Source organism: Neovison vison, chromosome 2, assembly GCF_020171115.1.
Source record: "Neovison vison isolate M4711 chromosome 2, ASM_NN_V1, whole genome shotgun sequence".
Taxonomy (NCBI): Eukaryota; Metazoa; Chordata; class Mammalia; order Carnivora; family Mustelidae; genus Neogale; species Neogale vison.
In genome coordinates, this window is record NC_058092.1 from 62,123,999 (window position 1) to 62,149,089 (window position 25,091).

Consider the following 25,091-nt stretch of genomic DNA (forward strand, 5'->3'; position numbering starts at 1 on the left):
AACTTAGGGGTAGAGAGGCTCACTTACTAAGAACTGCAGCGGCAAAGAAACCACAAACCTAAGGTTCCTGAACAGAATACAGATTTTTCATGTTCAGACTATATATCTGGACTTGGGCTTGGAGCAAATGTCTTCAGATGACGACACGGTGGGAGGAATTAACTGTCAAGAGGTCTTTGGGAACTGTTCCTGGCCGAAACAAACCGCGAGTTAGAAAGGACGAACCACTTTTCGAGAGAGCTGGAAGATAAATTGTGGTTTTGTCTTCTTAACGGGTCGTTTCTAGCAATTTTATCTCCCAACATGAACCACTCACCGGGTCAACTGGGCTGCAAGGCCTTATGAGTTGGGAACAAACGGCCCAGACCCGGCACAGTCAGTCAAATCGCTAGGTGTTCATCTGTTCCGGAGACGGTTGCTAGGGAAACGAGGCCAGACACTGGACTCGGTGCCTCTAGGTTTTCTCCGGGTGGGCCGGAGCTCCGGGGGCGTGGTTACGTGAGTGACGCACGTAAAGGGCGGGACAGAGGAGAAACCGGACCCATGAACGGGTTGCATTCGGGTGCGCATGCGTGCTGTGCCGGGCGGCAGAGACTTGGAAGGCTTCTGCTGGTTCCGGGGAAGGTGGTGTTATGGCTGCTGCGCTTGCACCCGTAGGCGTAACTCTGCGAGAAGCCACCCAGCGAAAATTGAGGAGGTTTTCAGAGCTGAGAGGTAGCAAAGAGGGAACCTCAACTATTCCCGGCAGTGGACAGGGAGGGTGCTTTACATATCGGGAAATTTGCTGGACTGTCACTTCCTGTCTGCTTCTCACCTTGGGGCTTAGCACGCAGGCCCAGCTGTAGCTTACGCTCTCGATTTTTTTTTTTTTTTTAAATTCTGCCACTGCCCTTTCCTTACATTATGTTGTTACTTTATTTCTTTGACTTTATTCCTAGTAACATATATATGTCAAAATAAGAGAGAAGGAAGAAGAAAGAAAATACTAATCTGATTAGGGAAGCTGTAAATCCAAGTTATGCATTTGGTTAGCTCATTAACAAAAGTTATTTAAAATAAATGTAAATGATCTAAAGCACAGTGTTTTGATCAATACATATCTGATTTTAGCATTCTACAGTCCTCTTACCTCCTTCACCAATTCGTTCCATGCTGTGAATGCAAACTGAGTAAAAAACAGAACAAGACACAGAGGAATTATAGGTTAAAAATCTAAAAGGGGAAGTTTGTATCAAAAAAAAATAAATAAAGCTGTGTTATTTGTCATTCTTTGTACAAATATCTAATAAAATTCTATTTTTGATGAAGTTACTGCATTAAAAATACAGGAAATAATACTTGGAAGACAGTAGGATATTCAGGAGTGTTAGGTTTGGACAAATCCTATCTGTTAACTAATAAGAATCCTTATCATCTTGTGTACCAATAAAGAAGAGCTTCCAACTGTCTACCAAAAATTCAGTCTTTTTTTAATGAGTCCATCAGGGAGTTGGGAACTTTTCTGTTATCCAGAATTCTAGGTCATACTTCAAAGCCTTTGTAAACTTGCATGGCTTTGCATTACTTAAGGTAATAAAAAATAAAGGACCTAAATTTATAAATAGCAACATTGGAGGAGTGGATCTTTGGGTTGAATTGTACTTAGCCAATAAATGGTCCTGATACATAAAAATTGATTTTTCACAGCTGGAGATTCATTTATTCTTTTTGTCTCTTGTTATTTAAGAATCAAAGTAAATTTTAGCAAGGCAAAAGTACTTCTCTTAAGAAACCTAACAACTTTCAGAATATTAAACAAGTGAACTGTAAACTATAAAAGGAGCAAGTAATCTAAGAGAAAAAAATCAAAATTTGTGAACAATCTTCAATAGAACTAGTTTGAATTATCCTACCTAGCCACGAATTATTCTCTAATTCTGAGAAGATAGGTTTATGAAGATAATCTTTTTTTTTTTTTCTTTCCAAAGTGGTAAACCTAGACCAGCTAGAGATTTCTAATACTTACTCCCTTGCTTCTTCCACACAGGCAAACCTGTGGCAGCTGGAGAATTCTGGGACATCGTTGCAATAACAGCAGCTGATGAAAAACAGGAGCTTGCTTATAAGCAACAGCTGTCAGAAAAGCTGAAAAAAAAGGAGCTACCCCTTGGAGTTCAATATCATGTTTTTGTTGATCCTGCTGGAGTCAAAATCGGTACTCTATCTATGGTCAGATTTAAATTATAGGTTCTAGGCATAATGATCACTGAAGAAAAGCTTTCCTATGGCTCAAGTTTATGAGCTCTATATCTTTCTTCCTATAGGCTTTCCAAACTTTAAAAGTTTAATGTAAATTTACAATTTTTTAAGAAAGATTAAAGGCATAGCAGTTGTTCTTACACATTGTGACTTACCATGAAAAACTCACAGACTGTTACTTAAAAGAGAATTTTATTAATGTTAATAAATTTACTTAGGTGATGAATATTCTTTTGGACTTTATTGTTAGGATTCTTAAGGTCCTTCCCAACTCCATAGTTCAGAAATTTACATGAAGATTGCAAATCAGGAGGAAAAAAATAAATACACACACATACTTAGCCTCTTGGAACCATGATGCAGAAAGCAAAAGAGCACTGTCTAATGGCCCAAGTATCACAGATACTTACTTTAAAAACCCAGTTTAAGTCAGCCTTGCCTTTGACCTTCCGCTGCAAATAAAAATACTTGCTATTTTTCTGGGGGCCATTTTCTTTGTGATACTCAAAGCTGAAGCCTCTTGATACCACAGAGGCTATCTATATCTGACATTGGCATTGTTCTATTTAACCTGTGTTAATCCTCATAATGGTGCAGTCAGTACTTTTATGGTTCCTATCATATAGATGAGAGTCTGAGGCAGAGAGAGTTAAATAACTTGCCCAAGGTAACTAGTAAGTGTAGTTATATTTAAGATATTTTTAAGAACACCAGGTTCTAAGAAACTTTAGAAAGGAAATCTAACTCAAATATTTGATTTTGTCATGTGGGAGAATTATTTTAATGGGTTTTTTAATTTGTAATTTCAAATGAACATGTATACTTACTGTCTTTTTGTGTTGCAAATTGTCTAATATGTTACTTCTTTATTTTCAGGAGATTTCAGTGCTCATCATTTATTCCCAAGCGCTAATCTCTGGATTCCATTGCTAATTATTTATCTATTTAAATACTGTGGAATGTGTTTAATGTGACTCTTTTGCCCATACCTTTGCTCTCCAGCTAGTTAATTGTTAGCCAAAGGCCCTATCCTCAAACTTAAAACACCTAACTTTTTATTGTAATTACAAATTCTCAGTAAGTTTCTATGAAATTAATTGCGTTTTTTAACTTTTGTTTTTAAGGAAATGGAGGATCCACACTTTGTGCCCTTCGATGTCTGGAAAAGCTATATGGCAATAAATGGAATTCTTTTACCGTCCTATTAATTCATTCTGGTAAAGTTACACATTTTCTTTTTCATTAATTGACATTTTACCTTTGATATTTTAGAGACTTTTTTCTATCTTGCAAATACTTCTCCTTTTTTAAAATATTTTTCTTTGAAATTACTATGCTTTGAAAACATATTTTATGTTTTTCTAGACATTTTAAAGTTGTAAGCAACATAATGTCTTTTCACAAATGTATCTTTATAGATCACATAATATCATCAGCTTTTCATGGATATTGTTTTTAGTATGTATATAGAAAATTATTTTCCTAAAATAGAACTCATCAAAATATGAACATTTCTTGATAATTCTTTAAAAGGGATTATTATTGTAGGAGAGAGGCTGGCTTAGCATTGTGATTACCAGACTTTTGCCAAAACCTACCATACATTTGTATCTGATTATTGGTGGCAAAAGTCTACTTTCCTTAAAAGAGTTTAAAAACAAAAGGAAGGGTGGTGACAAAACATGGAGAGGACAAGAAAGTATGTAAGAGGGAAAATCACACACAAAAGAGGACATTTTAGAGCAGGAAAGTGGGAAAGAAATAATCTCAGGAGAATAGTTTCTTAATTCAATAAACTTCATTGTATGAAAATTCAGGTTATATGCAAACCTCTGTTATTTTTCTGTATGTACTGGAGCTGATGAAAATGTTATTATAGACTGGCACGAGTTCAGGGACAGGTATTTTAGAGCCATTCATCTACATGGTTTTCAAAGCACTTTATTTCTTATGATTCATACACAGAACAATGATTTTTTGTAAAGATAGTATCAAGTAAAGCATCCAAGTTCTGATTTTAAGACTAAATCTAAAAAAGTAGAAAAATTCAACTTTATAGCTTATTCCAGAACCAATATTACTTATTACCGACTTAGTAAAATCTAAGGTAGACACTAGAAAATACATAGTTGGAAAAAGATTAATCTTACAATGCTAAACTTAAGTATTGGCTAGTCTTTGGAAAAGGAGAAAAGTAGAAAGTATTAGCTCTCATTTGTTGAACAACATATCATATGCCAAGTGTTTTACATAAAACACAATAAAGCAAGTATTCTACATTTGCTGATTTGGAGTAAATCCAAAGATGGAACAACTAAAAAGTGATGAACCAGAGTTTGAACCTGTTTTTGTCTCTTTCTACTATCTAATGCGGCTCCTCAATATAATTAGTTACATAAAAATGATGTAAGGTATTTAATGTACTTAAGAGAACAGAGAACATGCTTTTCAAGGAATTAAAGTCCTAAGACTCAGATTGAAAAAGCCTGTTTAAATTAAAAACAAGTATAAATTTTAAATGCTTTTAAGTAAATGTACCTTTACTTCCTTTAAATGTATGTAATAATTTGAGGAAAAACACTGCATCTGGAAATTACTGTTTAATTATTTTACTTTAGAATTGGTATTTTAGTTTTTTGTGATTTCCCCCCCCCTCTATGAAGTGGATTCTTAATATAGGAGTTCAAATGTTGTTGCAATTTCAATTTATCATTTAAAATATGGATATAAGATCATTTTTTAGCCCATGGTTCTCTGTACTAGTTGCACAATTAATTCAAAACAATTAAAAGCCTCTAAAATATAATATAATAGAATTCTTTCCTAATCCCACATTGCATTATATTAAATCACTACAGGAGAATTGGTCTTGAATTTGTAACCTGGAATTTACTATTCTTTCCTGAGCTACCGTACTGTATTATATATATAAAATATGTTTAGAGATATTTTGGTTATAACTGATCCCCCTGGGTTTTTAAAATCTTAAGAGACTTATAAACATTTTTAAATAGTTATTTTGTTTAATTTTATATAGGTGGTTACAGCCAACGCCTTCCAAATGCAAGTGCTCTGGGCAAAATTTTCACTGCATTACCTTTTGGTAACCCCATTTATCAGATGTTGGAATTAAAACTAGCCATGTACATTGATTTCCCCTCACATATGAATCCTGGGATTCTGGTTACCTGTGCAGATGATATTGAACTTTATAGTATCGGAGAATGTGAGTTTATTAGATTTGACAAACCTGGCTTTACTGCTTTAGCTCATCCTTCTAGTTTGACTGTTGGTACCACACATGGAGTATTTGTCTTAGAACCTTTTGATGAATTAGAATATAGAGACCTTGAATACAGGTCTTGCCATCGTTTCCTTCATAAGCCCAGCATAGAAAAGATGCATCAATTTCATGCTGTATGTAGACCGGGAAATATTTCTCAACAGGATTTTGCTAGGGGTGATACTCCCTCTCTTAAGTTAGACTCTGAGTATGTCTACACGGACAGCTTGTTTTATATGGATCATAAATCAGCAAAAAAGTTACTTGCTTTTTATGAGAAAATAGGCACATTGAACTGTGAAATAGATGCCTATGGAGACTTTCTGCAAGCTTTGGGACCTGGAGCAACTGTGGAGTACACCAGAAACACAGCAAATGTCACTAAAGAAGAAGCAGAGTTAATAGATACTAGGCAGAGAATATTTCATCTTCTTAAAGGAACCTCATTAAATGTTATTGTTCTTAATAACTCCAAATTTTATCACATCGGAACAACCGAAGAATATTTGTTTCATTTTACTTCAGATAGCAGTTTGAAGTCAGAGCTTGGCTTTCAGTCCATAGCTTTTAGCATCTTTTCTGCAATACCGGAAAGTTCTGGTAATACATCCTGTATCATTCAAAGTATACTGGATTCAAGGTGTTCTGTGGCAGCTGGCTCAATTGTGGAGTATTCCAGATTGGGGCCTGATGTTTCAGTTGGGGAAAACTGCATTATTAGTGGTTGTCATATCATAACAGCAGCTGTTCTGCCTGCATATTCTTTTGTGTGTTCCTTAAGCTTGAAGATGAATGGACACTTAAAGTATTCAACTATGGCATTTGGAGTGCAAGAAAACTTGAAAAAGAATGTTAAAACATTGTCAGATATAAAGTTACTTCAATTCTTTGGAGTCTGTTTCCTGTCATGCTTAGATATTTGGAATCTGGAAGTTACAGAGGAACTGTTCTCTGGAAACAAGACATGTTTGAGTTTGTGGAATGCACGTATTTTCCCAGTTTGTTCTTCTTTAAGTGATTCAGTTACAATATCCCTAAAAATGTTAAATGCTATACAGAACAAATCAGCATTCAGCCTGAATAACTATAAACTGTTGTCCATTGAAGAAATGCTTGTCTACAAAGATGTAGAAGACATGATAACTTATAGGGAGCAAATTTTTCTAGAAATTACTTTAAATACAAAGAAACAGTCTGATTTAGAGACATCTTAAATATCCTACACCTTGGCGTTCTTGATTGAGCACGACTACAAATAGAAGAGTTTTCTGTAGACTTTTGTTTTTTCATTGAAGTGAATCAGTGCAAATTATATTAACAATTACTGTAACATATTAATAACACAAAAATATGAATTCTCCATTTTTGATAAAAGAGTATTTTCAAGGCTGTAAGCTTAGAAAAGGGTTTTTTTATGTTTAGCACTATTTTAATTTTCTTTTTTATTAAAGGTGGATTTGTGGAGCATAGCTGTGCTCATATAGTACTACAGTAGTTTTGAGTAATTTTCTAAACATACCTTTAGAGTTTTTCCATCTTCCTTTTGGGCTTTGGTTTCAGTACAGTTCTAAGTGTTTATTGGCATTTCTGTCTTTGAGCATAGTAGCCCTATTCTGATGAACTGATAAAAGTGGCATACTATAGGATCTTCAGAGCACTATAAGAATACTGTAGAAATACTTTTTTGGAAAGAAACCCATTGCTCACAAATTCAGATAAAATCAATTAAAATATTAAAATATTGTGATTATGTAATTAATAAATAATTAGATGAAATTGATGATGAAAATCTGTCTCATTTATTGCTCTTACCAAAATGAAACTAAAAGTGCAAATGTGTTATTTTACCTTATAAATGTGGATATGTGTTTCTATATATATATATTTTTTAAGATTTTATTTATTTGACAGGGAGAGAGACAGCAAGAGGTGAAACACAAGCCTGGGAAGTAGGAGAGGGAGAAGCAGTTTTCCCACTGAGCCGGGCCGTGGTTGTATCCCAGGATCCTGGGATCATGACCTGAGCCAGAAGGCAGAGACTTAATGACTGAGCCACCCAGGCATGTGTTTTTGTATCTCAAAATTTTTCCTTAAAGTTCCATCCATACAAAAGCATATACATGTACAAAACTCAAATATCTGTGTGGGGAAGGTGGTAGGAATAATTGGGGTTCATTAATAATTGTATAAGTTCATTTTGGACATTACTTACATCCTTTTATTAATCCCTTTACTAGAACTGTTAAAATTACCAGAAGGACTGATTTTACTCTCTATTTCATATTTTTTGTCCTTATACTGGTGATGGTACTGAGAAGTAATAATTGACCCAAGGTAGGCAGCAGGAAGGAACCTGAAGAAGAGAATTACAGATGATAAACAGCTCCAAGAAATTAAAAATTGGCTGGAATCTCAAATTATGTATCCCTATTTTGCTGTAAGCATGCATGTGAAATGTCTTTATGTCGAAGTGTAATAATAATTAGAGAAACTTTGTCAGTTTTGTGTTTTAACATGAGTAAATTGAAATAAGAACTAGTCAGTGGTACTTTGATTTATATATTAACAGTTCAATATAAAAATACTTGATATGGCTTGCCTAGAACCTTCAATTAGTTTATTTCTGTGTTTTGTTGTTGTTGTTATTGTTTTCTTTTAAGGTTCTTTCCAAGGAAAAACTAAAGATATAGCCATGTTTTAGCATTGACTGATTGACTTGCAGAACTTTCAGAAGATACTATGTGTCTGTCATTGAGTGAATGTTTAATACTGTATTTCACCTAAGTGCCATTAATTATTAAGAGTTACCATTTTTTTATTCCACTAAAAAGAAAAAAAAAACTACCAATAAAATATGGCACAATGCTTTCTTTCAGAATCAGACTCTTCTGAAACACTTTCCAACTCAGGAGTTGTTGATATCCATGTGCTTCTACCGAGTACCATCTTCTGTGTTATCAAAGATATTGGTAAAGCTATATGTCCTAAGAGTGTCTGGTAAAGCTGTATGTCCTAAGAGTGCCATCACCACACTGCTGTCTGGATTGACTCAAAACTGTCAAGACCAGAAACCTGTTGTTTAAGTTTTGATGTTGATGGTTTACTATTTAGCAAAATTCAGCTTCATTTTTGCCTTTGTGTAATCACATGCCTCCAGAAAATAGTTGGCTTCTATTCAAAGTCAATGGGAGTTTTCTGACAAATTGGTGGTCACTGTTTTAATCATCATTCTGCACAATGTATGGATTCTTGTTGCTCTGAAATGTTATCAGTTTCAAAGAATTTGGCATTTTCTCTTGCCTTGAGATGCATTACTTGGGGCACTAACAAACATGTGCATTAACAGTGTATCTAACCCAACCAAGGTGATAGTCCCATGCATATATAAGTAGAATGTTGAACATTTCCTCTTTATTTATCATTTTTATTTAATAAAATAACAGGCTTTAAATTCCATATACTCTCAAGTTTTATAGAGGATGGTTGTTATTTATAACTAAATATAGCCCATAAACTTACTGCTCAGTTAATAATGAACAGTGACCAAGGAAGGCATGGGGGGAAAAAAATCCAACATTTGGTATTAATCTTTCTCAGGCATTTTTTTCTACAACTAAGCAAAACAGAATAAAGCATGTTATCATTATATACTAAGTAAAGTTTCAAATATATAAATTATATGCTGAAAATCACAGTAATTTGATCATATTAATCCAGAATTAATTCCCATAATCTGTGATGATCATTCATCTTCTGAGGCTAAGCAACATCCCTATTTATATTAAGATTGCAAAATTCAGCATAGAGCTGAAATCAAAATGCCTGCTGCAAAATGTATGAGTGACTGTCACAGATAGCTAGTAATTGTTTTACTACACACAGTCAGGGGTGGTATTTTACATACACTGTGATGTCCTTTGGATTTGAGAACTAGAGGCCCAGAATTGAGGCACTTTGATGTAGTCTAGGAGAATCAAGATGGAAAGAAAAAGCTTTAAAAATATTTTTAATTTGCTCAAAACTAAAGTATTTCAAATGTTTCTGTGTTGTTTATTTAAATAAATTTTCAGCTATATCAAGAACTAAATTATCCAAAAAAAGACCTTTTTTAAATTTACTTGAAAGTTACCTTTTCTAAATTCACTTAGTAAAAACGAAAAAAATTGAAGTAACTTAGCTGCCTTGTTTAACTTATATCTTTTGTGCCTAGGGGCGCCTGAGTGGCTCAGTGGGTTAAAACCTCTGCCTTCAGCTCAGGTCATGATCTCGGGGTCCTGGGATCAAGCCCCACATCAGGCTCTCTGCTCAGTGGAGAGCCTGCCTCCCTCCCTCTCTGCCTGCCTCTCTACCTACTTGTGATCTCTCTGTGTTAAATAAATAAATAAAATCTTTAAAAAATAGATCTTTTGTGCCTATAAAATTTTGTTTAGACAATTTCTATTAAAGTTGAACATAACTTTTACTTTTTATACTTAGTAAAATTGCATTATTTCCTGTAATGAACTTTATTAAAGATTATTAAACATTCTCCTTCCCTCCAATACCACTGTGCTAACCTTTATATAGCATACTATTGTTACATACTCTCAATTGTTTAAATTTACAGAAATTTCTAACTTTTTTTTTTTTTTAATGAGGGACAAAACATGAGTCTCATCTGAGAAAATTCCTTCCTTATCAAGCTATCTACCTGAGCCACAGTAAGCCAAACTTGGCACATCATGCAACTTGCCAGTGAGCTATGGTCTAGGAGAAGACAATTCTGGGTCAGGTTAAAAATTTAAATAAAAAATCTGAAAAACAGGCGCCTGGTTGGCTCAGTCGGTTGAGTGTCTGACTCTTCGTTTAAGCTTGGGTCGTGATCTCAGAGCTCTGAAATCAAGCCCCGTCTCAGGCTCCAGGCTCAGCACAGAATCTGTCTTAAGATTCTTCCCCTTGCTTACCCCACTGCTGCTCCCCCTGCTCATGCTCTCTCTTAAATAAATAAAATCTTAAGAAAAAAAAAATCTGGAAAACAATATGGTATTTCCTCAAAAATATAAAAATAGAACTACCTTACAATCCAGCAATTACACTACTAGGAATATACCCAAAGGATAAAAAAAATACTAGTGAGAAGGGATACATGCACCCTAGTGTTTATAGCAGCATTGTCTACAATAGTCAAACTCTGGAAATAGCGTAAGCATCCATCAACTGATGATCTTCTTTATCCGTGTGTGTGTGTGTGTGTGTGTGTGTGTGTGTGTGTGTGTGTAGTGGAATATTACTCAACCATAAAAAATAATGGCATCATGCAGTTTGCAATGATGTGGATGGAGCTAGAGAGTATGCCAAGCAAAACGAGAAAGATGCCATATGATTACACTCATCTGAAATTTAAGAAATCAAACAAGCATTGGGGAAAAAAGGCAAACCAGGAAATGGACTCTTTAACTATAGAGAACAAACTGATGGTTATCAGTGTGGAGGTTGGTGAGAGGATAGATTAAATAGGTGATGGGGGTTAAGGAGTGCATTTATTGGAATGAGCACAGGGTATTGTATGGAGGTGTTTAGTAACTAAATTGTACACTGAAATTGATATACTGTAGGTTAGCTAATGAATTTAAATTAAAACGTTTTAAAAAATCAATTAAAAATGGACAGAGAGTCTGAATAGACAGTTTCTTTGCTTCTTTGCTTTAGCCTCAGGGGCAAGCTTCAAGTTTGTTACTCATCTAGTGGCCCACCAAGTTACTCTGAAGGAATGTGAGTTGTAGATGCCATCTTGGCACTCCCTGCCTCCCTTGCTCCAGCTCACCAGTATCTAAGGGAGGAGAGCTTATGCACTTGTCTGGATCCTCATTTTTGTTTCTCCTGCCCAAGGGACACCTCCAGATTGCCTGGCTCTTTTTGCCAGTGGGATTTATGCTTACAGTCCCGTAGGACTATATATTTGCATAGTATATGGGTCTGGCTTCTAATCAGCCCAGATCTTGGCATTGAGATTCTCCCCTTTGAAACACTGACAGATTTAGCACATCCTTAGGTACTAGGTATTATTAAAAATATAATAGCTACTTGGACAAGCATAAAGGGTTGAGAGAAAACCAAGAGCTGGGGCACAGTTGAACAACATGCATCATCTCCTATATTAGGCCACTTCTTTAAAACAGAGGTGTTTTTCTCATTGGCTGTATAGAAACCAACACAGTCAAGCAAAATGAAGAAACAGAAATGTGTTTCAAATGAAAGAACAATATAGAACATAAGTGGGGAAAATATTGAAACAGAGATGAGTGATTTACCAGATAAAGAGTTCAAAATAACAGTCATAAAGATAGTTTGCTCACTGAAATAAAGGGAAGAATGTGTGAAGACAGCAAAAGTTCAACTAAGAGATGAGAAGTATAAGAAAGCACCAAACAGAAGTCACAGAGCTGAAGAATAAAATACCTGAACTGAAAAAAAAAAATTCACTAGAGGGGTTCAGCAACAGACTAGATGAAGCAGAAGAAAGGATCAGTTAACTGAAAGACAGTGCAAGAGAACACAATCAAAGCAATAACAAAAAGAATGGAGAAAAAAAATGAAGATAAATTAAGGGACTTACAAAACAGTACCAAATGAACTAACATTCACTTCATAGGACTCCCAGAAGGAAAAGAAAAGGGAAAGAGGCAGAAATCTTATTTGAAAAAATAATGGTTGAAAATTTTCCTAAGCTGAAGAAAGAAACAGACATCCAGATCTGGGAAGCCCAGAGTGTTCCAAATAAGAAGAACCAAAAGAGACCCCAACAAGATATATTATAATTAAAATGTCAAAAGTTAAAGATGAGAGAATTTGAAAACCAGCAAAAGAAAAATAATTTGTTACATAGGAACTCCCAAAAGACCATAAGATCTTTACAGGCCAGAAGGGAGTGGCACAATATATTTAAAGTGTGAAAAGAAAAAAAAAAAAAAAAAAACTCCAACCAAGAATACTCTACCCAGCAATTAGCACTCAGAATTGAAGGAGAAATAAAGAGTTTTCTGGATGAACAAAAACTAAAGGAGTTCATCACCATTAAACTGGTCTTACAAGAAATGGTGAAGGGACTTCCTTAAGCTGAAAAGGGTACTAATTAGTAACAAGAACACATATGAAAGAATAAATTTCACTGGGAAGGTAAATATATAGTAAAGATAGGGGATTAATCATTTATAAAGCTAGTCTGAGCTTAAAAGACAAAAGTAGTAAAAATAACTATGATATCACACAATAAGATGAAGGATAAAAATCATATGATTATCTCAGGAGACATAGAGAAAGCTTTTGACAAAATTCAACATCGCTTCTTAATAAAATCTCAAGATTTAAGGATAGTGACTAAGGTAATGAGGGAATGTACTTCAACATAATAGAGCCCATATATGACCAAAACTAACATCATACTCAATGGTGAACAGCTGAAAACTTTTCCTCTAAGATCAGGAACAAAGATGTCCCCTCTTACCACTTTTATTTAACATAGTATTGGAAGTCCTAGGAAGAGCATTAGACAAAAAAGAAAAGAAATAAAAAACATACAAATTGGAATGGAAGAAGTAAAACTGCCACCATTTATAGAAAACACAATACTATATATGGAAAATCTCAAAAGCTCCAGAAAAAAATATATATATATATATATATATATTAGAACTAATAAGTGAATTCATAAAGTTGCAGGATACAAAATTAATATACAAAAAAATCTTATGTGTTTCTATACATTGATAACAAACTATCAGGGAATTAAGAAAATGATCCCATTTACAATTGCATCAAAAAGAATAAAATACCTAGGAATAAATTTAACCAAGGAGTTGAAAGTTCTGTATATTGAAAACCATAAGACATTGGTGAACAAAATTGAACACATAAATAAGTGAAAAGCCATCCTGTACTTACGAATTACAAGAATTAACATTGTTAAAAACCCATACTATCCAAGGCAATCTACATATTCAGTGCAATTCCTGTCAAAAGTTTTTATATGCAGCTTTTATATATACATGACAAACAGTCCCAAAATTTGTATAGAACTACAGAGGACCCCAGATAGCTAATAGCAATCTGGATATAGAACAAAGCTGGAGAGATCACGCTTCCTGACTTCAAACTGTGTACAAAGCTGTGGTAATCAAAAGAGTAAGTATAGTATTGGCATAAGAGCAAATACATAGATCAATGCAATTGAATAGAGAGCCCAGAAATATATCCATGCATATATGGTCAATTAATTGATGACAAAGGAGCCAAAAAGATACAATGGGGAAAGCATAGTCTTTTCAATAAATGGTGTTGGAAAAACTGGACCACTATATTGCTTTTTACATTCAAACTAACTCAAAATGGATTAAAGAAGTGAACATAAGACCTAAAACCATAAAAATCCTAGAAAACATAAGCAGTAAACTCCTTGACGTAGGTCTTGGTGATGATTTTTTGAATGTGACACCTAATGCAAAAGCAACAGAATAAAAAATAAATAAGTGGTGAAATAAGTCAAGCAGAGAGAGTCAATTATCATATGGTTTCACTTATTTGTGGAGCATAACAAATAGCATGGAGGACATGGGGAGATAGAGAGGAGAAGGGAGTTGGGGGAAATTGGAAGGGGAGGTGAACCATGAGAGACTATGGACTCTGAAAAACAATCTGAGGGTTTTGAAGGGGCGGAGGGTTGGAGGTTGGGGTACCAGGTGGTGGGTATTATAGAGGGCACGGCTTGCATGGAGCACTGGGTGTGGTGCAAAAATAATGAATACTGTTATGCTGAAAATAAAAAATAAATTAAAAAAATAATAAATAAATAAATAGGACTACATTAAAATAGAAAGACAAAGAACACTCTCAACAATGTGAAAAGACAGCTTACTAAATGGGAGAAAATATTTGCAAATATATTTAATAAGGTGCTTATATCCAAAATATGTAAAACATCCATTCAAGTTTTTGAAGATTTTTAATTTTTGTAAGTAATTTGTACACCCAGTGTAGGGCTTGAACTCACAACCCATATGATCAAAAGTCTTATGATCTACTGACTCAGCCAACCAGGTACCCTATCCAAAAATACAAAAAGACCTCATTACAAACTCAGAAAAACAATTTGAAAATGAGCAGAGGATCCAAATAGATATTTTCCAAAGACATGCTATGGTCAACAGATTCATGAAAAGATGCTCAAAATCACTAATAATCAATGAAATGCCAATCAAAACCACAATGCAGTATCACCTCACACCTTTTAGAACGGCTGTTATAAAAAAGACAATAAATAACAAGTGTTGACAAGGATGTAGAAAAAAGGATCCTTGTGCACTGTTTGTGGGAATGTCAACTGGTGCAGCCACTATGGAAAAGAATATGATGTTTCCTCAAAAAGTTAAAAACAGACCTATAATATGATCCAGCAATTCTACTTCTGGTTATTTATCTAAAGAAAATAAAAACAGTAGCTCAGAAAGATAAAGCATTCCCATGTTTGTTGCACCATTATTTACAATAACCAAGATACAGAAACAATTTAATTGTCCATTGAGGGATGAATACAGAAATTGTGATACATATACATATGGAATGTTATTCATCTGCAAAAAAAAAAAAAAAAAGGAATCTTGCCCTTTGTGACAACATGGATAGTCCTTGAGAGTTGCTAAGTGACAGAGAAAGACAAAAACTGTGATCTCACTTATATGTGGAATCTTAAAAACAGAAACAAAAACAAAAAACCTCATAGGTACCAAGAACAGGAGCAAATTCATAGTTGGAAGAAATAGGATAGGGTATGGGCCAAATCGGTGAAGGGAGTCAAAAAGTACAAACTTCCAGTTATAAAATGAATAAGTCATGGTGATGTAACGGATAACATGGCAACTCTAGTTAATAATACTATATTCATATTTGAAAGTTAATAGGAAAGTTTAAAAAAAGTTGATAAGAGAGTAGATCTTTAAGTTTTCATCACACGCACAAAAATTCTGTATCTATGTATGGTGACCTGTTAACTAGACTTATCATGGTGATATTTTGCAATATATACAAATATAAAATTATCTTGTTGTATACCTGAAACTATTATAATGTATGTCAGTTATACCTCAATACCAAAAATGCACCCAAAAATTGGAGTAAAAGGATAATAAAAGCTGCCAATTTTCAACCACACTGATATTTCAAGAACAAGAGTTGAAGGGGAAAAATGCATGTAAATTAGTCACTATTATCATCCACCTGTAAAGCAGGTTGATTATTAACATTTGTGTCTAAAGATTTTCATCCCAAGGGCATTATTGTCCATGCAAGTAAATGATTGAAGGTTACAGACTTAATGTTTCCTTCTGGGCTGGTTGGACGAAATAGTCTCTTTTGAAGCCTCTGGCTGTAGGAATCCTGTAGGCTTCCAAAATATAAAATTCAACCATTCAAACCTAGCGATTCATCTCTGATTGCTGAGATTGGTACAATCCATCTGCTACTGTCATTTCCCAGCTCTCCGTGCCCAAATTATATTCCTTCAATTGTGTCTAATTGTATTGCTAAAACAATCTAAACTCTAATGTCTATATTTGGGCACTGTTTTATGGTGTTACTGATTTGCTTGTTGAATCTTCAACCTCCTTAAAGGGTCTTAAAATCTTTGCTCCAACCAACAATTTGTGGTAATATGAATGATTTTTAAAATCTGTTTTTTTCACCATATCTACTCTTTTCTCTCTGCAGAACATTCAGATGGTTCAAGTTAGTTTTCATTTACTACTTCATTGTAGGAGAGTATCATATTGCCCAGAAAAGAATTAAAGCATTTACATCTTGGGGCAAAAATCTTTTAAAACACCACTCTGGAAATCAAGTAAGTGTTCATTTCATTTGCAGGTTGAAAAATGTTGTACTACTCAATGAAGTTTTACATGATTGGTTTCTTTCCTATTATTTTTAGCCTTGGGGTTTGAAAAAGTAAATTATATCCACCAATATCCTGTTCTTCGGAGAAGTTTCAAATGCTTTTAATAAAATCTGGAACTGGAAAACTTTTACTACACAAAGAAATAATTATAACAAGTGGTCCAAGTGCAGATTTTAAATGTACAGACACATTGACAAGGTCATAAATTAACTTATAAAATTCACTGCTTATATATCACTGGGATCAATTTTTAATGAAATTTAATAAGAAAGATCATCACTCATTATAATTGGTTAAAGTTAATAGAGTTTCTAATTAACTATTATCCAGTCAAATCAAAAGTTGTCTGTGGAAGCTATCCTATGAGAAGGGGGAAGAAAGTATAGTTTTGGAGAAATTCTTTTTTACTTGTTACTAATGTTTAAATACAATAGAAACATTTGCCATGAGTTCAGTGCAGAAGGAGCAAATTACCAAATTATCTGTGTTTCCTGTATCTGCGGTCTGTATCTCTCCATATCTAGACTGCAAACATGCTGTAATTTCACAAACATAAAAATAAAGAAATAAACAACAACAAAATAAACTTATTTTAGCCATATAATTTCATCAAGATACAGTCTATTTTGTATGTTTCATTTATAGCAGTTTTGAAGTTGTCTGCACTGGCCATAATATATTCAACAGTGAGTTCTAGTTTCGTATACATACCTGCCTGCTTGTGTCTCTTCTCCCTCACTGAAAACAGTCCAGTAGGCATCTCTGTTTAAAGTGCTTTTGTCTTCCTCTGTCAATCCTCCTGGTCTTTTTTATCTAGATAAATGTTCTAATCATCCAACAAATTGCTCAAGGCAAAAACCTGGAAGTCATCCATGATTCCTCACGTACATTCCTTCCACCTTTCCATCTAGTTCTTCATTAAGTGAAGTCTGCACATTGAAAACATAACCAAAATGCATTTACTTCTCCCAGATCTTCTGAAAACTACCATCTACTATTATTACCTAGGCTAATGCAGTACAACACCTTTTTTATGTGCAATAATCAGAAACTATCATCTCATTTTTATAATTGTGCATGAAGGTGAAGTTTCAGAGAGACTGCAAAAGAAAGGTATTTTAAAAGATTGGCATTGAGTTTACTGGGCATTGAAAGGACAAGGAATATTATGGTCATGTCAACCTTGCTGCATTTTTTTAATCTGTATTTACATCCTATTTTGCTTTCCTAAAGATTGCTGTTCAGGATGGCAAATCATCCTACTCCTTAACATTCTGCACTTCTTTTTCTGTGGAATTTTGCTTGGTAATAGTCTGCAAGCTCTTCAGCACACACACACACACACACACACACACACACACACCTCTTTTCCATATTTACTCTATGTAATCAGATATCAGCTGGAATTTTTCCCCCTTTAGATATAGGCAACATTAACTCAACCTCCATTATTAGCTTCATAGTAGTCTAAAATTCTCCTAAATACCTGTGAATTCCTAGAAAGCATATATTTTCACAGTCACTTTTTTCTTTAAGCTTCCACTTCTGTTGATTTAGTTCCGTATGGGCTTACATGTGAGTTTCTCACAATTCAATGAGTTGACTGCCTATTTTTCACCCTTTGAGTCATTGTAAGTCTCAGACTTTCTATCTATTCCCATAGCTACTACTTCATCCCATTCCAGGAAAAAAAAAAAAAAAGCCCTTCTCACACAAGTACACAAGTATCTGAATAATAGCAGTGATGATTGCTATCACTGATGAAGGATATATATTAGACCAATGAAAACAGAAAATTAAACAATAACTATTCTTGTTCTTAGAAGTCCTTTAGCGTCCTCATTACCAAGAATTTTTTTACTGGTCACTTTATTGAATCTAAAATTATGTCTGACAACTCTCTCTCTCCTCCATGTATACATGGAGTGTATACATGGAGTGATACATGCACCACTATGTATACACACACATCAGCTAGATTATCTCTGGGAACTTAAATCCTCATTCTGGGGGGTTGTTCAGTTCGACTCTCTCCAGAGAAAACTCTAGGTGGGTATTTCAAACCCTAGGTGGATATATACCTAACCAGCCACATCAAGAAGCATCAGAGAACCCGAGGACCTTTCATAACCAAGATCCACTTTCATTAGAACTTTACAGATATAAATATATATTTATCTCTGTTGTACAGATGCTTTCTTTAACTTTGAAATTTGGGCATAAAGGAAACAAGTACAACCAAAAATCATCCCTGTTACTAGTGACTGACCACTTATTACTACAACCCTTTTCAGAGTAATAGCCTCTGCTGAGTATTACTGAATAGTGATTCCTATGGTTTGGGAAGGAGGTTGAACTTAACACTATGAATAGGATATATGAAGAGAGTTTTTGTGTATAGAAACTAAGATCGCTCACTCTTACCAACTGAACTTGAAGCAGTTTTATTGCCTACTCATGATGATAGTATGCTTCTCCATAAGGCTCTGCAATCTGTCTCTGTCCCTGCTGCAGTATTCTTCTCACTCCAGGGAATGTACAACTTTTGAAATGGGTTCTGGGAATATATTATTTCTAAGGTTGTCTAACCTCAAATGAGCATACATTTTGTTTTTAAAAACACCATCATTTAGAAATCCACATTGAAATGTGATGCTTTCTTTGTAACTTTACATTCTTATGAATAGGATACCACTGCAGTAATGATGTTAACTCTCGATCTAGTTTCAACAGCTTTCCTTCTCTAATCGATCATTTTCATCAGTACACAAATATACTGTTTTTTTTTCCTCTAATTAAAATTTTCTTTCTCAGGATACCTGGGTGGTTCAGTTAAGTGTCTGCCTTCAGCTCAGGTCATGATCCCAGGGCCCTGGGATCGAGTCTTGCATTGGTCTTCTTGCTCAGCAGAGAGCCTGCTTCTTCCTCTACCTCTGCCTGTCACTCCCCCTGCCTGTGCTCTCGCTCTCTGTCGCTCTCTCTCTGACAAATAAATAAATAAATAAATTTTTAAAAATTTATTTCTTAACTCCATTTCCTTCAGCTATTAATTTCTTTGCTCCCCTATACAATATAAATTTTATAATAAATTATCTGCACTTCCATTCTCCAATGTCTTTGCTCCCATTTAGTCTTCAACCCAGCTCAGTCTTTCTCTTCCTACTCCCACTTCATTGAACTTGTTCTGAGGTTTCCCAGTGTTTTCTATTTTGATAAATCCAGTACCTCGTACTTCTCATCTTTATTTCCTTTAACAACATTTGTCTCAATTGATCATTCCTTCTTTGAAATGCATTCATCTTTGGCTTTAAGAAACCCCATACTACTGTGTTTTTTTCCCAATTTTTTGTCACTTTTCAAATCTCCTTAACTCATTCCTTATCATCATTTTTACCTCATATCACTGAAAAGTCACAGGTCTTTGTATTTACATTTCTCTGTCCACATTCACTCCTGTGGGATGTCATCCATTCTCATATCATCTATGTGCTATCAAGTCTCAAATGTATATTTCTAATTATCAAAGTATAATTCTCAAAAATATAAAAATATAATTCTATAAATTGTGAACATACATCAGAATGTCATTTAACTTATTACTGATTAAATCAGCAGAGTTATGAAGTTGATTTTATATTGTTACAGATGTTACAAAGAAGAAAAACATTTATACAATGTTAGAAATAATTTTGCCCAATAATACAGTGGGTTGCCTTCTGAAAAAATGAGATGCCTCATACCAGAAGTGTTTAAGCAAAGTGACTGGAAGATAGTTTACCAAGAGTTTTTCCAAGAATTTTTTATTTTATTTATTTATTTATTTATTTATTTATTAGTAAGAGGTAGGTTTAGATAATGAGAGCTGGTTGAGTTTCCTGGAAAGCAGAATCTGAGATGGAATTTTAGAGTGCAGCATATATCTTAACGAGTGAGTTTGGGACTAATAATTGTACAAGGAGGTAACAGAGTAGGATTGAACATAAGGGAGAAGTCAAACTGTGATACAGGTCCAATGACAGTCTTGACAGTTGCATGCCAAGAGGGATTCTGGCTTTTGAATGACACTTTAGTGCTATCTGAAGTTGGCCCTGAGTAGCCACAGTTTATACTGCACATCAATCATCATTAGATATGGACATCTTGGAAAGGAATATCTTGGGCAAGATAGCTCTCCATGTCTGAGGCAGTCTGTGAATGGAGCTGATGGTTAAAAGCTCTCTACTGACAGCATTCCCAGTAGCTGGGTAATAAGCCCTTTATTGGAAAAAAAATTGGGTGCCGCATCATAGTGTTCACTACAGTAAACTATGAAGTCTAACCCAGTGGCAAGATTTTTTTTATATGCAACTATTTTAATAAAACATTGTATGTTCTAATTCAAGTTGAATTATGATGACTTCCAAACTTCCAAGCATGCAATATCATACATAGTTTAAGTGGACTCAATCCATGATGAAAGAAAGAAACTATGCTTTAGTAAATGTGTCAATCATTTATTTATAGAAGCAAATTTTTATAATATATGTCACAAATCTACATGATAATCCCAAGTGCCAGATTTTACTTTTGACTAGCTGAGCAAGCTAAAATATTCATAAATTCACATGGAGCCAGATGGCTTCCCACTGAATATGCATTTGAATGATTCCTGTGCATTATTTATTCCAAGAAGTACACAAAATACACCATCATCATAGTAAGGACTTCTAATGTTTGTTTCAGAAAGGAATCAAGAAATAACAGGTGTCTAATGCTAACCATATTTTGGGTTGAGCTTTGAGTCCATGTGTATTTAAAAATTACTAAGACAAAATAAATATAGTTACTTCCCAATAGTCTCTGAAATATTAGGAATCTGAAATAAGGAGTTTTAAACAGGAATAGCTAGTGGAGCACTTGAGTGGCTCAGTTGTTAAGCATCTGCCTTTGGCTCAGGTCATGATCCCAGGGTCCTGGGATAGAGCCCCACATCGGGCTCCCTGCTCCATGGGAAGACTGCTTCTCCCTCTCTCACTCCCCCTGCTTGTGTTCCTTCTCTGGCTACCGGCCTCTCTGTCAAATAAAATCTTTTTAAAAAATAAATAAATAAATAAATAAATAAAAAGAAACAAAAAACAAAACAATAATAGCTGGCATTGGTAAAGAAGAGAGCTAAACTTTATGAATTTTTTTTTAAAAACTAATTTGCTAGGTCTCTAAAACTTCAAATGTATAGCACAATAAAACTGTTGCCATTTATTATTAAGTTGATCAGTATTTTTTGAGGGTGCATATATTTTGTTTTTCTTTTCAGGTTGAAATTCCAGATGTGAATTAGACATAAAAACATAATTTAATCACTGTTTCTTAAAAATATTTTGGGAAAGATGAAATGAGAACTTTCTGATTTTTTTTCTTATTTTTCAATTCAGAGTATTATTTTTTTATTGAAATCTTCTTTTCTCTTTTTAGAGCTTCCTGTTCTCTAGAGATACATTTTTCATTGTTATTTCTCTCTCATTCTTGCTCTTTTTCCCTTTAAATATGGTAAACAGCACAGTTGTTTTATAAACTGTATTTGATAGTTCTCCTATCAGAAATCAGTGAGGATCTGCTTCTGAACCTGATTTTTCAGCTCATGTTGCCATGCTTTCTTGTATGTCTGATTAACTTTGATTATTTGCTGCTCATTGTCCTTGGTAAAGTATCTGCACGAGTTCTCTATGGCCTAAAATGAAAGGACCTTCCTCAAACATTGGCATTTGTTTCTGTCGGGAGACTGGAGAGGCATTACCAGTTGAGAACAGTTTTATAGAAATTCACCTTAGGTTTGTAGCCTACCAGGCTTTGCATATCCAGAGGGCAAATCTGTAGTGAGTGTATTTATGGCCATAATTTCTCAGGGATCTTGTTTTCCTTTCTTTTTAATTTCTCCTGCTTTGCTTAATACCAAAGGAACCTATTATACCATTCCTTTAGTCTGGAGTAAAGAATGACAGATTTACTTCTAGTTGATCCATAATCTGAAAAATAAAGAAGTTTTGGGGGAAGTTCTGCTTAATATGTCCAAGATCCCATCTAAGAATCTCCAATCCATGGGTGCCTTGGGAGACCTTCTGATTCTTTGGAACCTAAGAGCAAATGTGTGTTTTTCCAACTTACACAAGACAAAAATTTATTCCATGTTCCAGTTATATTTTGGGGTTCAAGATTTTCCCTAAAATGACTACATTTGCTCTGATATTATTTTAGTTCATCAATATTTTTAATATTTAGCATCTAAATATCAGTCTTCTATTATCATTTATATGATGCATAAATTATGTCTTTATTCTGTTGACGTATTATTAAATTTTTTGCTAGCAATGTTGTATTTTTATCAGTGGCATACCAGGGCATGGTATGTTAGCAGAGGGGATGGTACCAGTAGATGGTATATCTTTATAATGAATGTTATGGTCATGGAATGTAATGAACAAGGAAATGCTAAATTTGGGGAGAGAAAAAAAATCAGGATAAGGTAAACATCTAGACCCTAATCCCTTTAAAGTCCACATTAAAGAGGCCATATAACAAGGTAGACAACCCAACACCTAGCACAATGCCTGCTATAGAGATAAACCACTTTTAATTCTGTTACAGAGGAAGCCAAAATATGCATAAGAGAAGTGAGTTGGGGGAAATTGGAGGGGGAGACGAACCATGAGAGACTGTGGACTCTGAGAAACAAACTGAGGGTTTTGGAGGGGAGTGGGGGGTTGGAGGTTGGGTGAGCCTGGTGGTGGGTATTATGGAGGGCACGTATTGCATGGAGCACTGGGTGTGGTGCATAAACAATGAATCCTGGAACACTGAAAAGAAATTAAAAAAAACAAATAAAAATTTTAAAAAAGAAGAATTATTTACTTACACACAGCCCCATTTTCTATTCATTTGCTCTGTTTTATTTTATTCGTAACCATGATTACTGCTTGGATTTATTTATCTGTTAATTTGTTTTGCTCTTTTTCCTTCACTGGAATTGAACACAGCCACCAGCAGGCACCTTTTCTGTCTGGTTCACCACTTCAACACCTCATATAAGGCTCATCATATAGAATTTCAATAAATATTTGTTGAAGAGATTAAAAAAATATGCATAAGCAGACAAAAGGTTTTGTTCAGTATATGTACCTTGAAATAGGAAATGGGTATATATTTCTTCAGGGATAAGATTATTGTTTATAACAAATAATGTAGACCACTTCTCTAACTTCAAATTATCAAATATATATTGAATGTTAATTATGTGTCAGGGCCTTTTCTAGATAGTAGGGCACTTTTCATTGTTCTCAGGGTTTTTTAGTCTAGCAAATGACAAGGCAGGGGAAAAAAAAGTAATGGTAGTAACTTGTGACTAGAGCTATAATAAACAAACTGCCAGGTGTCCTGAAGGACAGTCAGCATAAGGGACTAACAAAAGGTACATGATCAGGACAGGCCTCTCAAGGAAGTAAAATTTATACCAGGATCTGAAGGAATAATAAAAATTGACATGCTTATGGGTTTTTTTGTTTGTTTTTGAGGTGGACAGAAGGAGAAAGAGTAAACAGTGGAAATAGCATTAGTGAAGATTGATAGGAGAGGCTCTAAAAGAAGCCCGGTCTGAAGTGTAGTGTGTGTAAGAAGGAGCTGCTTGGGGAAATACCCAAAGTTTAGGTTAATTTATAGTCCTTCATAAAAATGTTCATGTACCTTTCATAAATTAAACAGAGTCAATTATCCCAGAGAGTAGAGAAGGTAGTATAGTCATGTGTGTATGTTTGTGTGTATGTGTGTGTGCGTGTGCATGTGTGTGAGAGAGAGAGAGAAGTGGGGGTAATTGTTCCAGTATTTGGCTACCAAATGACAAAGTTGACTTTTTGACAGTAAGGAGTAAGAAAGCAAACAAATTTTTTTTAAATAAAAAAATAAAAATCCAATGTCTTCCCACAGATCACTTCTTAGTAAAACTCTATAAATTCAGGGAGGGTGGTGGTCCATGTGATAACTTCGCCTAACCATAAGTAGTGCACAAAGAACAACACTGTAGAACTGAAATGAGAGAACTGGAAAAGAGGAAGCTCACAAGCATATTAACATAATATGGATATTTCACAGGAGCTTATTTACTCTGAACTTCAAAAAATAGATTTCAAAACTTTAGTGTTTAATCCTATATTTTATATTCTCTTTAAACACATATTTCTGGGAAATGTTTTTGTTTAGACATGAATAGCTACCTTTTGTCTTTACAAGACTTTATCATCATCTGTGCTGAACTAAAAATTCAGTATGCAGGTGGCTTTTTTATTGATATAGAAATGACACCACATACAACATTATTATATCAATCTGATTTAAAGAGCAAAAAGAATGTGTTTATGTAGTTAGCTACACTGCATAAACCTTTTCTTTCATGGCTCTTGGTAGAAAAAATAACAGTAACAACAAAAATACTTACATAAATGCATATTTTATAGCCCATAATCAAGACATTAGCTAAAGCAATGAAATCATCTTCAAAGTTTTCCAGTGAATAAAAACAGAACATAATTTTCTAGTTAAGCATAAAGCTCAACACAGGGCAAAGTATAAAAATTGGACAGTGTTTTAGTTTGGTTCCTAGCTCTACTGTTAACTCATTGTGAT

At 34.4% G+C, this 25,091-nt stretch overlaps 1 protein-coding gene across 3 annotated transcripts in view; it reads left to right on the forward strand.

The window, feature by feature from the left end:
• Positions 1 to 574: 574 nt before the first annotated feature.
• LOC122900093 (serine/threonine-protein kinase TNNI3K) overlaps positions 575 to 25,091 on the forward strand; it is a 349,591-nt gene continuing 325,074 nt past the window's right edge. The window contains exons 1-4 of one of the 3 annotated variants that reach the window (XM_044238473.1): positions 584 to 714; positions 2,027 to 2,194; positions 3,363 to 3,455; positions 6,093 to 6,259. In XM_044238473.1, the coding sequence (XP_044094408.1) occupies positions 633 to 714; positions 2,027 to 2,194; positions 3,363 to 3,455; positions 6,093 to 6,259 (510 nt within the window). In that variant the 5' untranslated portion in view covers positions 584 to 632. Of the gene's footprint in view, positions 715 to 2,026; positions 2,195 to 3,362; positions 3,456 to 5,275; positions 7,302 to 25,091 lie in introns of those variants that run through there. The other 2 variants (XM_044238471.1, XM_044238472.1) reach the window with 2 other exon arrangements.